Below are 13125 nucleotides of genomic sequence, written 5' to 3'. Positions count from 1 at the left end.
CACACCATAAACAGAGTGCTGGCAGGAACTGTTTTTTCCATTCCTTTGGGAATTCCTTGACATCCAGGCAAATCAGGGTGAATTTGATAAAGTACTAAAAAATAAAAGTAAAATTATGAAAAGGAAAACAAGAAAAAAATGTTCTTTTCCATCACAAAATGAATCTAGGGAAAAAACTCTGAAGTTGGCAAAAAAATTTAATAGTTTAGAGTGTTTTGAAGTTTTCTGTTAAAAAAATGAATTTATTTTTGCTTTGCACAATAGTTTTCTAGGAAAAATGCCAGTGTTTGCAGATTTTTCATTCAAAATAAAGCCCTCTGATCGACAATTTCCAGCTGCCTAAGCTTTGCCCCCTATCCAAGCACTCTGAGTGCATCCCAGGGCCAGGCCATGGGCTCCATGGGGGGAACTGAGGCACAGCCCAGCCAGGGTCCCTGCCCCATCAGCCTGAACTTGACCTCATTCTGCAGCTGGGGTTTCTCTGGCCAGCCTTTTGCCCAGATATTTCGAGGCTCACCAAGGTGTTCAGGAATTTCTGCCATCTTTGGACATGTGTTTTGGGGATTCAGCCTTACGAATTTTGGGGATTCAGGCTTCTGTCATGTATTGAGTGGCTCAGCCTCGTGCCTCGGGTTGGCCCAAGCATCCCTCAACCCAAAGAAACCAGCAGCATTGCATGGAAACCAAACCCCTGTGAAGCAGAGGGGCATTGCACTGTCCTGCAGAAGCTGGCCACGTGCATCTGCTCGTGTTTTTGTTCTCTTTGCAGGAGGCCAGAGCGCTGCTGCGGCGGCACAAGCTGGAGTCCCACCTGCTGCGGGTGGCGGCGGCCGGGCTGGGATTCGCCTACACGGAGCCGGTAACGCCTGCCTGTGCTGGGCCAGCAGCTCACGGCTCTAGGACAGCTCCCCCTGCCCCTCTCCCGTCAATCCAGCCCTCTGTGGGTGACTCAGGAGCTGGGTCTTGGCCTGGTTTGTTCCCTGTAGCAAAACAGGGATGGCAAAGCAAAGGAGGCATTCCTGGGGTGAAGGAGAGGCGCATACAGCCTCATCCACATTTTCAATCTGGTGAACTCAGGCCATTGCCCAAAGTTATGTGGGATGGAGCCAGAGAGGCTGGTTGATGTCCCTGGGAGTCAGGCAGAGCAGGTAATGCCCTGGCTTTGGCTGGAGCATTAGATTAAGAAGTTTGTCCTCTCTTTTCCCACAGAACTACTGGAACAGGTATGGCGCCCGCCAGGACGAGCACAGGTGAGCCACAGCTGAGCTGCAGCTTCACCATTCCCCATGGTGGGATCATGGTGGGGTACCAGCCTGCCACTCAGGGGTACTGCCCATCCACCCAGCACACCATCCTGGTTGAATTAGGGCCCTCTGCCCCTTGCCATTGCAAACATTCCCACAAGAACCTTATTTTAACTTAGCGCCTCAAAACCAGCAATGATCTAGAGGGAACTTGATTGCTGAGCCAAGTTGTGCTGGTCAGATTTGTTGGTGTCTGTGCTTTGTTGGTGGAAGCTGTTGCTCTCATTACCACAACAGCAATGTTTGCCATAGGACAGGGCTTCAGCTTGTATGGCTGTGACATTTGTACAAAGTACTGATTTGCTTGGGGTTTTTGTGTGTTAGTTTCCAAAGGGAGCAAAAATGCAAGTTGAAGAACTTGTGGCCAAAGTCATGATGTTCCTTTTCTCTTTTGCTCCTCAGTGTCCCATCAAGCATCAGCAGTGAACCCGAGGATGGGCCCCGGCTGTCCCTGACAAAGAAACCCATGCCAAAGCCAGATCGAGAGCTGAAGGAGGGTAAGGCTGTTGAACATGTCTCAACAAAATTGGGATTTTTTTTCCTGTTGCTAGAGACTGCAGACTGCAAAGGCTGGCCACTGGGTAGTGAGGGCTACTCCTATTTAAGGGAGTTCAAGTTTTGTTTAAGAGACAGACAAGTCTTCAGTCTGCCACAGCATTTCTGGGTCTGTGGATCCCAGGGCACTTCTGTGCCTTGGACTTGTTTTTCCACCTGCTGGGCTACTCAGTACAGAGCTCTGAGATGTGGAGCTGGGAGGCTGGGTCTTCCTCACCATGGGGAAAGCAAGCAGCAAACAGTAGTCTTCTGTCCCAGTGCTTTTGAGATCAGTGTGTTCCCTGTTGTCCAGGCTGCTGGACCGAGGATGGGTGCTGGGAGCAGCCTCATGCTTTGCTCAATGTGCTGGATCTCACCATACTAGCAATCACTTCTCTTTGCAGACTAAGCTTATGATTTCATGTCTTAACTCACATGAAATCACTTTGTTTATAAGCCTGTCAGCAGACATTTCATCTGATTTCAGCACATTTTCGGCAGCCACAGAAAATACCATAACATCTACTAAAGATAGGATTTTTCCCCTTAACAATTTTGAAAAACAATATTGTAGCCAAGCACCAAAGCAGAATCCTTGCTGCAAAACAACAGGGTCTCAAGCCAGGAGATGTCTTGTGTCTCTAGTGAGCCAGCTCCACAGCAGCAGGCAATTAAACCTCACTGTAATGCAATGGGTGGTAGCTCTTTTTGGGGAATTTCACAGCTTTCCCCAACCCAAGTTGTGTCCAGCTGCTCAGTGTTGTGCTCAGAGTGGTGTTATCCCTTCTCTAGCTGTACATAAAATAGACAAATACCACAGGAAGATACCAAAGATCTTGCTTAAGCCAAGAACTGGTTGAATTATATTTGTTGGCCTGTTTGCTGTTTATAACCCAGTAATTTCAGAGTCCTTCTTTCTGTTTTTATTCCTTTCTATGCTCTTATTCTGGTTTACTTGCAGAATGTTTTTGTTTACAAAGAAAACGGAATCAATCAAAAAGGAACTGGGATTTTTGTCCATCCAGATACTGGTTTTTTTGGTTGTTTTTTGTTTTCTTTCTCTCTTTTTATTTGGAAAAAGAAAAGTCCAAAAGTCATTCTAATTTTGTACTCTTCTATACTTCTACCTTTCCCCGCTTCCTCCTTTCTGCCAATTCCTTCTCTCCCAAAAGTCCAAAGAATTCCTCAGTTTCTCAGGGGTGTTTTTCACAGAGCACAGACACAGGTCTGTCTGTGCTGGTGCTCAGAGCAGGCAGAGGCAAGGAAAGCAGGTGGGAGCACACTGTCAGTGTGGGACAAGGGTTCCGTGCCCATGGCACAGAGCTGCCCCATTTGTTCCCTGGGAGGAACCGAGAGAAATGTTGGAAGTGTTGAGCAATAACTTCCATGTTCATCCCTCATGTGCTTATGGCTGGGGAGGAACAGCTGAGCTGGAGAACTCAGCCCTGTGCTGGAGCATGCCAGGAGCTTGGATTTGAGAATTCTGATTCTGATCCAGCTGCATTTGCAAGAAGTGTGATTATCAGGCAACAAAATCAGCACAGTGAACACCAGAAACATCCCATATTTTCCATTTCCAAGAAACTTAACTCTTCAGAAATAATGCTGTGAGCTAATGACAGGGCTTGTGGGGTTTATGTGTCTTCCATAGGCCAAGGAGACCTGCCAAGAACACAGTTTTGACTCAACAGACAGGAAAAGTAGAAGTTACAAAAGCATTGTCACAGAGAAGTTTCCATATGCCGCATGGTGGGAAGGAACTCTGCAGCTCTGTTTCCTCTATTTTGTTGCTTGTCTGTGACAACAAATAATTTTCTTCACAGTTTAGATATAGTTCATTTTTTTCCTGGAGAGACATCTGGTTTAGGCTTTTATTGTTACCATTTCTTTCCTTTTCTTTCTTTGAGGAGATGTGTGGAAGAGGCTCAAAAGACGGTGGTTTAGGGGCCTTGCTCTGGTTTTTGGATCAGTCAGATTTGATGGGGATGGATTGAAACCTCTTGTTAAAAGCGTGCAGCAGAGGGAGGCAGCTCAGAGGCAGGATGTGAGGGATGGCAGGGACAGCCCCTGCCAGCTCCTTTGCCTCAGTGGAGGAGGATTATCCCAAGAGTCCTCTGGCTCACCCACTCCCTGCCCTCCTCTTGGAGGAGAGCAATGCTTGCTGCAAGCTCAGCACCATGTGAGGCTTTCTCTGTGTATGGCAGACAAAAAACACTGATGACAACTGCAGAGGGTGGCTTTGCATGCCAAGCCAGCAGCATCCACACAGCACAAAATGCAGTGGGAATCTACTTGGGTGTTGACAGCTGGGCTGGAGAGCCATTAGCCACTGTCCCTGTCTCTCCCTCTGTCCCACTAGGGCTTGGTGTTTCCAGGCTGTGGCCCCTGCATTTGCAAGGTAGCTGTTGAGAAGGTAGAAAATGCTGATGCTCCTATATCAGATTGATTTCATCTTCTTGTGTGCCCATTGCTTCTGTTTCTTTTGTGACTGATGGGAGGCCACACTGTAGTAATCACATGCCCTCTGAAAAGAGTGAAGCTGTGAGACGAGCAGAGAAGAAGGAAAACACAATTCTTATCTCGCTTGGTATGCCTGTGTTGAGCTAAAGTAGAATGCAATATGGAGATTGTTTACCCAAAGTGAGGATGTTTTGTTCCCTTGGCCTATCAGGGCCAGGTGTGTGTGTGTGTGTCAGACTGTCATGGGACAGTCATGGGAGAATGAGAGAGGAGTGCAGTTCTGTGCTGTTGTGAGCAAGAGTGAGTGCATGGCAGATTCAGTTTAGATGAAATGTATATAGTGTAGTATAATAAAGTAATTAATTAGCTTTCTGATGATGGAGTCAGATGCATCATCATTTTCTCTCCCCTTCGTCGGAGTTGCCTTTGATTTACAATAACACTCTGCTCTCTCTCAAAGAGCTGTGGAGCTCTTTGCCTGTCAGCACACCTGGGTGACATCAGCTGGCCTCCAGGCTCTGTACAAGATGTCCACAAGGCCAGGGCATGTTCAGCAGGATGGTTTTGTGTCTCTCCTCAGGGGGCCCTCTTCTCTACAGCGATGTGAAGTTTGTCTATAACTCTCAGCAGCTGAATGGCACCCAGCGAGTGCTGCTGGATAACGTCATCTCGGAGGAGCAGTGCCGGGAGCTGCACAGGGTGGCCAGTGTGAGTGGGCAATGTCCCCGGGCTCAGTGTGACAGCTGAATGTGTGATCAGCCCCTGGAGACCATGGGTTCATGCCTTGCTGAGTGTTACAGGTGATGGCAGGGTGCCTGTGGAGAGCAGGTGGATGCTTGTCCCCAGTGCACACTCATAACTGCAGCACGGGAGCTGCTGCTCCATCCTGGGCTGCAGGACACAGCCTGTGCAGAAAGAGCTCTTTCCCCAAAGGATGCTCATCCACAAGTCTGGGTGTGCCTTCTCATTCACCATTAACTGAGCTTGGCAAGGCACTGAGGGTGCCTGAACATCCCCAGTTGGGAGGTGGTGGTTGATATCCTGCACCTGTGCTCACAGAGAGCTGCAGCACCTTTCCACCCCAACTCACCTGGCCCAGTGAATGCAGCCCTGGGGGATTTGGGGAAGAGGGTGCCATGTGCTTCCATTGCAGATCCCTCTCTCCTGACACACCACTTCACCCCTCATCTGTATTCCTGTTTTCCAGGGGATCATGTTGGCTGGAGATGGTTACAGGGGCAAAACCTCCCCCCACACCCCGAATGAGAGATTTGAAGGAGCCACTGTCCTCAAAGCCCTCAAGGTACAGCTCCCTCCTCCTTTTCCTCCTCTCCCATGCCCTCCCTCCCAGTCAGCACATGACACTGACCTCTCCCTGGCCCTCTCCTTGCCCAGTATGGCTACGAGGGCCGTGTCCCCCTGAAGAGTGCCCGGCTGTTCTATGACATCAGTGAGAAGGCTCGCAGGATCGTCCAGTCCTATTTCCAGCTCAACTCCACGCTCTACTTCTCCTACACACACCTGGTGTGCCGCACCGCCCTCTCTGGTGAGGAGCAGGGAGCTTGGGAGGGCTTCAGCCCTCCAGGGGGGCTTCATGAGCTCAGAACGGCTCTGTTGTGCTTAATGCTTAAATGGGTGGCCAAGGCTGGGCAAAGTCAGCATCCCACAGCAGCAAAAAGTGGACACTGCTGTCCCTCAGAAAAATAATTTCTGGGATGTCTCTTGGTTTTCATATCTGCAACTCTTCTATTTTCTCCTCCCTTTTCTCTTGTCTGTCCCTTTTCCTTTCCACCTCAGCCCCAGTTCTCCATTTCACTTCCCCGCAGTCAGAAAAAGGCAGAGCTGTGCAGATCTGCGTCCTCAGATGTTGCCTTTTCTCCCCAGCCATTCCTTTCCTCCTCTCACCTGTGAACACCACCTGGAGTGGGGTCAGGGTAGGCTCCCACCCCATGATGGGACCCCACAGAGCATGGCATTCCCATCTCATCCATCCCTTCTCCTTCCCCCCTCCTCCACATGGCCCTGCCTAGGCCAGCAGGAGCGCAGGAATGATCTGAGCCATCCCATCCATGCTGACAATTGCCTCTTGGACCCTGAAGCCAATGAGTGCTGGAAGGAACCTCCTGCCTACACCTTTCGGGATTACAGGTAGGAAGGAATCTCCCTAGGAACTTCTCTCCCTCTGGCTGTCCCCACCGTGGAGCACTGTGGGATCTGTCCAGGAGGTGGGGGTCAGCCTTGAGACCTCCCCAGTGCTCCCCTAACTGGGGTTTCCCACTTCCTTCCCCAGTGCCCTCCTGTACATGAACGCAGATTTTGAAGGCGGCGAGTTCATTTTCACCGAGATGGACGCCAAAACTGTGACAGTGAGTTGGTGCTGTGGGCCAAAAGCTGTTCCTCATAAGTCCATGCTCAGGGCTCTGGGCTTCCCCAGGCAGCCTGTGGCTCCTACCTTGCAAACAGCCCATACAAAATCCTGCTGCAGAGGTGCACAGACCATCTGCTCCCTCCCTAGAGGCCATGCCAAACAGTAAACCTGTGGATTAGGGGTTCTCCCCACCCCAAGGGCAGGCAGAGGGATGGCTGGTAGTTGTCCCTGGCCTGGAGGATTGCTGAGCTGCCACCCCATCTCGTGGTCAAACATGAGGTGGTGTCTCCACACAGATGCAGGTCTCTTGTTCCAGAGTGGGTCACAGTGGTGGATATCAGACCCTGAGAGGGATGTGGCTCAGGCATGAGCCCTCACCTCTGTTTGGGGCCATTAAGGAAGCTGGGCACCCACTTTATGGTTGGACAGAGGTCTGGGCACTATGCTGGGGTCTCTGGAGAAGCTGGAGGGTAGATTGTGTCTACTTAAGTGCCTGAGGGTTGGTTTGGTTGGCAGTTCTCCTCCCAAGGTCCTGCAGGACTCTTGTGGACTCTTGCCAAGAGAAGAAAGAAAGAGGTATTTGACAGCCATGCCAGGCTTATCCTGGACCTCCCTGGAGTTATGCCATGGCCCCAGTGTGCTCTAGGTGGTCACCTGTAGGCTTTCCAGAGACTCCATGCCATTGTGTCCTTTCTGCACGATGTCTGCACTGCAGGAGCAAGCTTCACAGCTCCCTATTTACCCTACACGTTTTGCCAGCCATGCCCAGGGCTCTGCATGTCCCCCCAGGCAGCTCACCAGGTCCTGGCGCGAAGCAGAGGGATGCCCAGTAATGTCCCAAGCCCTGGGGCGTGGTGAGCCCAGCCAGGCCAGCATGTGCAGCCCCTTGCCAGCCTGTTGTGCTGTTTCCCTGCAGGCCTCCATCAAGCCCAAGTGTGGGAGGATGATCAGCTTCTCGTCGGGCGGCGAGAACCCCCACGGGGTGAAGGCGGTCACCAAGGGCCAGCGCTGCGCTGTGGCTCTCTGGTTCACCTTGGACCCTCTCTACAGAGAGCTGGTGAGTCCCTCCATCCTGTGTGAGGGGAGTTGGGGCATACCCAGCATCCCACAGGAGCCAGGACCATCTTATTTTCTCTAGTCCCAGTAGATCTGTTTTCCTCCCATTACAGCCCCCACAGCAGCACTCTCGTGAGAGGAGCTGGTGGCCCCAGGGCAGGTTTTTCCTGCCAGTCCTGGTCCTGGGCACGCATTGCCCTTGGCCGGTGGGGTGCAGTGCTGGGCTGGAGTGCTGAGTGGGGTGTGGAAAGGCCATTTCTGACACCTAGTGGCAGCAGCCTGATGGATGGGGAACTCCTGCAAAGCCATCCACAGCTCAGAGTGCTGGGTGAGTCCTGCTGCTAAGGCCTCCCATAAGCACTTCAGCAACTTGAAATCTATGGCTCTGGACACCCAAGATGCCTTGGAAGATCTGGGCCGTGATGCTTTTCACCAGGCACCCTCCACATTCTGTTTTAAAAGGCTGCTGTACCAGTCCCTGCCTCCCTTTGGTAGCAATTCTGCTCTGTAAAAATGAAAGATACAAGACCGAGCAAAACTAAATGCAGGGAGAATGTAAAACTCTCATTCCTCTGCCTTGTGATGGAGGTGGGCTGTGAGGTTTGGGGAAAAGCTTATTTTCAGACATGTAAATCAGTGTCTCTCAGGTTTTTTGCATTAGCAGAAATTCCTCCAAGCTTGGTGCCTGTATGGTGGGAGATCAGCCCTGCCTGAGGTCTGGAAATCAACAAGCAGAGGGGACAGGAGGAGGGTGTGCTGTGGCAGTGGCTGCTAGTGAAGTGTGATCAGGGGACCACAGAACATCAGCTCTGCCCCAACCACTGCAGCCCTGCAGGGAGGAGGGAATCAGGCATTGAGGTGGAAAGGGATTTGAGTAATTTTGCCCAGCAAATCCCCAGCTTGAGTCCCAGGCTCTCCCCCATCCTCTCACCTACACTGCTGATTCTGGGATAAAATCCTTGCTGTGTGTCCTCCCAGCAGCCTGAGCCTCACTGAATTAGCTGGAGCAGGCACTGAAGCTCTGTGTTACCATTTCTTCCCTTCCCCTCTTGCAGGAACGAATCCAGGCAGACGAAGTGATTGCAATGTTGGACCAGGAACATCTAGGACCCAGTGAAATGAACATCAACCCAAAGGATGAGCTATGAACTAGGCCAAAGACTTTTTCTATTAAATATTTATTTAATATTGTTAATCTTATTAGAACCCTTCTATTTTTGTACAGAGATGCTGTATAAATTAACAGGTTAATATGATCGTGGAGTTTCAGGAATGCCTCTTCTGTGTTTAGCACAGCTTTTGCTGGAACCCTCATCCCTGTGCCAGCACCTCCTGATGGGGCTGCCTCTGCTTCCAGCATTCCCTGTTTTTCTCTAGCACTTCTCAGGACTCATTCAGGCCCACTCTACTCCCTTGGAGAACCCTTTTTTTTTTTTTTCTCAACCAAAAGTAGCTGCTTCTCTTTAGCATCTGCTAGAGAAAACTCTCAGGTGTCCTAATGCACCAGTGTTCCTGCTCTGCTTCCTACTGGGGGAAACTGGAGCAGAAGAACTGGAGTTATGACTGTCTCTCACCATTTCAAATATGCCTTTTAGGGGAAAAAAACAAAGGAAAACCCAAGTCCTAGCAAAACGGAGATTTCTCTGTAGGCATGTGGAGCTGGTGTTTGGGCATTAATTCTGAGCAGAGCTTCTGGAAATGAGCTGCTGAGCAGGGCCATGAGCTGTGCACAGGGAGAAGGGATGTGATTTGCAGCTGACTCTAGTGAAATAGGGTCTGTCACTCATGTTCAGTCCCTTCTCTTGCTGATGGCCTGGGAACTGAAGGATGCTGCTTCACACTGCATCCTTTGAGTTTCCAGCCCAGTCTGCTGCTGGTGGAACGCAGAGTTTGTAGTCATAATTTCTGGGTCCCTGTTGGAAAGCATCTTAGGAAGTTACAGTGCCATGGTGTTGGGTGGTCATGGTGTAGCTCTGCACTCTGGATGTCCTGGCTGCATGCTCCCATCCTGGCAGCAGATGTTCATGGTGTGGTAGTGTCTGTTTGATCAGAGGAGTTCTGACCCAGCCTGAGGATGTTGCAGTGAAAGCAAGTAGTCAGGTAACTGCTGCTGAGCTAGTAAATAATTCCTCCCCAACCATTAAATTTAGTCTTGTGTGTGGGATCAGAGAAGCCCCTATCTCAGTCAGAACAGGCACTGGGTCACAGGATTTCTGTCCCAGACATAAGGGCAACTTTATATTTTGACCCAAGAGCTGCTTCTGCTGCTGGAACACAGTTCCTAAAAGCCAGGTTTCAGTAATCTTCACTTGAAATTACTGCAAGGCTGCTATCCAGAAAACACTACAGGGACTTTTGCTGGAGTTCACATCCTTGAGCTGCTTTGCTCAGCTCCCTGCTGCATTGGCTCTTTCATCTGTCCTTTTCTACTGCCCTCTGCCAGTTTTGGCATTCCCAGGACTTAAAATCTGCCACAGAGAATTGTCTTTTCTCTTTACTGCTGTAGCTTCTGCCTGTTCAAACCTCCCAGGCTCAGAAGCCCCCTCTTCCCATCCAGTCACTGACTGCAAAGGTTGTAGACAAGGATTGGCTTTCTGTAGAGACCTCCTCAAAAGCTGGTCCTGGGCAAGATAGAGGTAAACTGCATCTGGAAAAATAAATGCCCAGACTGTGAAGAGGGAACTATTACCACCCAGAAAATGCTGGAAGAGTTATTTGCTGCATCTCATCCAATGCTGCATCTGCAGAGGAAAAGGCTCTGGGAATTGCTTATTCCTTTGTTGTTATCTCCTTTCCCTCACTGATTGTTGAAAAGATTCATCAAGGTGGCTCCCCAAAGAACTGCCCAAGGTTCCTGCCTTTGAAGAGCCTTCCCTGCTTAAGTGCCTCTTCTGTAAATGCTTAACTCCATCCCTCTTTTCAAAACAGCCAGAGGACAAGCTGGGGAGAAGAAGGGAAGGGCAGCTGTTCACTTTGGAGAGCTGGCCCCCATTTCATGGTCCCTCCACGTGCACCATGCTGCTGCATCCAAGGCTTGACTCTGAATGCTGCACCTTCCATGTGGGCCTGTGCTGCCATCCCCCAGCCACCACTGCCCAGGTGCATCCTGCAGAGCTGCCCCTGTGCAGCCCCAGCCCTCCCAGGGGTGCCACCAGCTGCTTCTGCTGCAAGGTGAGGTGCAGGGGCTGGCACAGGCCATGGTTTGTTCATTCTTGTGGTGGTTAGCCAGAGCTGTGTCTAAATCCAGGGAAAATAAACTGAACACATCTGGGCCTGTCTTTGTGTTTCTTCAGTCAAATAGAAGGAGAGACCGGGGAGTTTGGGCTCTGTCTCATGATGGTACCTGTGCCTTTGGGGTTCCCTGCCTTACACCTGAGAGCACAGCCCCCTCTCCATGCTGGAGCAGTGAGGACCGTGTGTGTGTGTGCTTTTGGCTGCCTGTCCCTGTGCCTTGCTGTGTATCAGCTGTGCAGTAACTCCATGCCATGGACCTGCTCCAGGCAGTGAGCAGGGGGACAGTCCCTGTGCCCTGCTGGGTGTTCAGGGTCAAACAGGGTGCCCTGGTGAAACAGCTCTGCTGCAGGGCCAAGGAGCAGCCTTGGAGGATGCAGCATTGCAGGACTCACTGCAAACAGGCCCCAAGAAGGGAGGAGAAGACTCTGGGCTGCCTGGGCCATGCCTTTCACCATGCTGCTCTGCCAGTGAAACCTGCTGGCAGCCTGGGCCATGCTGAAGCCACAAAATGGGAATGCAGTAAGTCAAAGGCACTTTTCCTGTTTGTTTGTTTTTCCAGCCCTCTGCTCTGGCAAAATCTAGCTCAGAAGTGGATTTGTATTTCTGTTGCAACAGCAGAGGTGGGTGCCAAGTTCATTGGCACTCTCTAGACTCACAGGAGCAAGTTGCAGAACTCTTTGGGGTATGCACCGAAACACAGCATAGGTTTTTGCATCTGTGGTATCAAAGTGAGATGGGTTGCCACCAAGATGGCTTGGACTGAGAAGTGATTTTAACTCTTGGATTTGAGGTAGGGCCTGGCATCTGCCAGAGCTGTCAGGGTCACATCCAGAGTGCCTGCAGGGCACCTGCATTCCTGCTAAAAGAAAGCTGACAACAGTACTGAGTGTATACACGCCTCCTTGGTCAAATATGCTCCAGGGACAACCTAGAGTACTTATATTTTTGTTTCCTTCTACTTAGGTTCACACTGTTACTCCTCTCCTGACCTGCCAGTCTGGTAATTGCTGTTTCCTAAAGCCCCATCATGCAGTAGCTCCCCAGGGAGGCAGTGTCTGCAGTCACAGCACTGAGCTCAAAACTGATGTGCATTTCAGAGCACACCTCATGGCTCCCAGGCCAGCCCCAAGGCTTGCCCACCAAAGGGAAGCACAACCCATTTAGGTGTTGGCCATGTGTTGTACATTCCCCAGTTCTATCACCAGCAAAAGGAGCCTTTTGGACATGGAGGTGTTTGAACCATGACTTAGTTCCTTGTTCACTCAGCTGTGCTCTCCCTAGTAATAATAATAATAATAATAATAATAATAATAATAATAATAATAATAATAATAATAATAATAATAATAATAAATGTAGAGTGGGATTAGCAGGGTTGATTTATGACAGTCCTTGAGGAAAAAAACAACCTACCCATAAAGGAAACATAATGGAATTTAAAAGTATTTAAAACAACAACTCAGATGGTTCTGTGTGTGTGTTTGGGTGTGGATGTGGTTTGGAAAGTGAAGCTTGCATGCTGTTAATCCATGCCAGGGGACCTTTACTCCCAAGGAGATTTGTTTTTCTTTCATGTCCAAGGGGGCCCAAGCCAAGTTCACTCAGCCCTTGCACAAAGGTGTTGCAGGTTGTGGGGGCACTGGGGGAGCCTGCTCTATGCCACAGGCATGTCTCAGCAAAGGGGAGTCCATCATATTTCAGGACAATGCAGATTAAATGATGCCTTTATTAAGGACAAGATGGCACTTTGCTGTCAGGGATGCAGCAACAGAGTGTGAAGAGCCAGTGACAGCAAAAGCACCAAGGCTTGGGGAGCAGTGGCTGACAGGAGTCGTGACAGCTCAGCCAGGCACCTGATGCTCATGCAGAGGGTAGGAGCATGGAAAACACCTTGTGTAAGTAAAGAACCTCCAAGAAAGGCCAGCAGAAAGCCTAAGGCTGAGCCCCCTTGGGCTGTAAATGCCTTACTCCAAGTGGCTGCTGAAAGCTTCTCTCCAGCCAAAAGTTCACCCCTGAAACCTCACCTGAACATAAGACTTGGGGCTACTTACAAATTTCTGCATCTATAATCAAGGCTGAAATATGTCTAGTGGCTACAGTCTAAAGGAACCTGGAAATTCCATAGGCATTACCCTGAGAGACTTTCTGAGGCATTAATTTAAAGCAACT

The 13125-nt window shown here is 50.2% G+C and overlaps 1 protein-coding gene across 1 annotated transcript in view; it reads left to right on the top strand.

The window, feature by feature from the left end:
- P3H2 (prolyl 3-hydroxylase 2) overlaps positions 1 to 10980 on the top strand; it is a 64796-nt gene extending 53816 nt beyond the window's left edge. Inside the window, exons 6-15 of the mRNA XM_058031000.1 lie at positions 770 to 859; positions 1210 to 1250; positions 1707 to 1801; positions 4879 to 5006; positions 5506 to 5601; positions 5694 to 5844; positions 6329 to 6446; positions 6589 to 6664; positions 7583 to 7723; positions 8778 to 10980. Of these exons, the coding sequence (XP_057886983.1) occupies positions 770 to 859; positions 1210 to 1250; positions 1707 to 1801; positions 4879 to 5006; positions 5506 to 5601; positions 5694 to 5844; positions 6329 to 6446; positions 6589 to 6664; positions 7583 to 7723; positions 8778 to 8870 (1029 nt within the window). The 3' untranslated portion in view covers positions 8871 to 10980. The remainder of the gene's footprint in view (positions 1 to 769; positions 860 to 1209; positions 1251 to 1706; positions 1802 to 4878; positions 5007 to 5505; positions 5602 to 5693; positions 5845 to 6328; positions 6447 to 6588; positions 6665 to 7582; positions 7724 to 8777) is intronic.
- Positions 10981 to 13125: the final 2145 nt, after the last annotated feature.

Source organism: Melospiza georgiana, chromosome 10 (assembly GCF_028018845.1).
Source record: "Melospiza georgiana isolate bMelGeo1 chromosome 10, bMelGeo1.pri, whole genome shotgun sequence".
NCBI lineage: Eukaryota > Metazoa > Chordata > Aves > Passeriformes > Passerellidae > Melospiza > Melospiza georgiana.
This window is presented reverse-complemented; position numbering and strand designations above follow the sequence as displayed.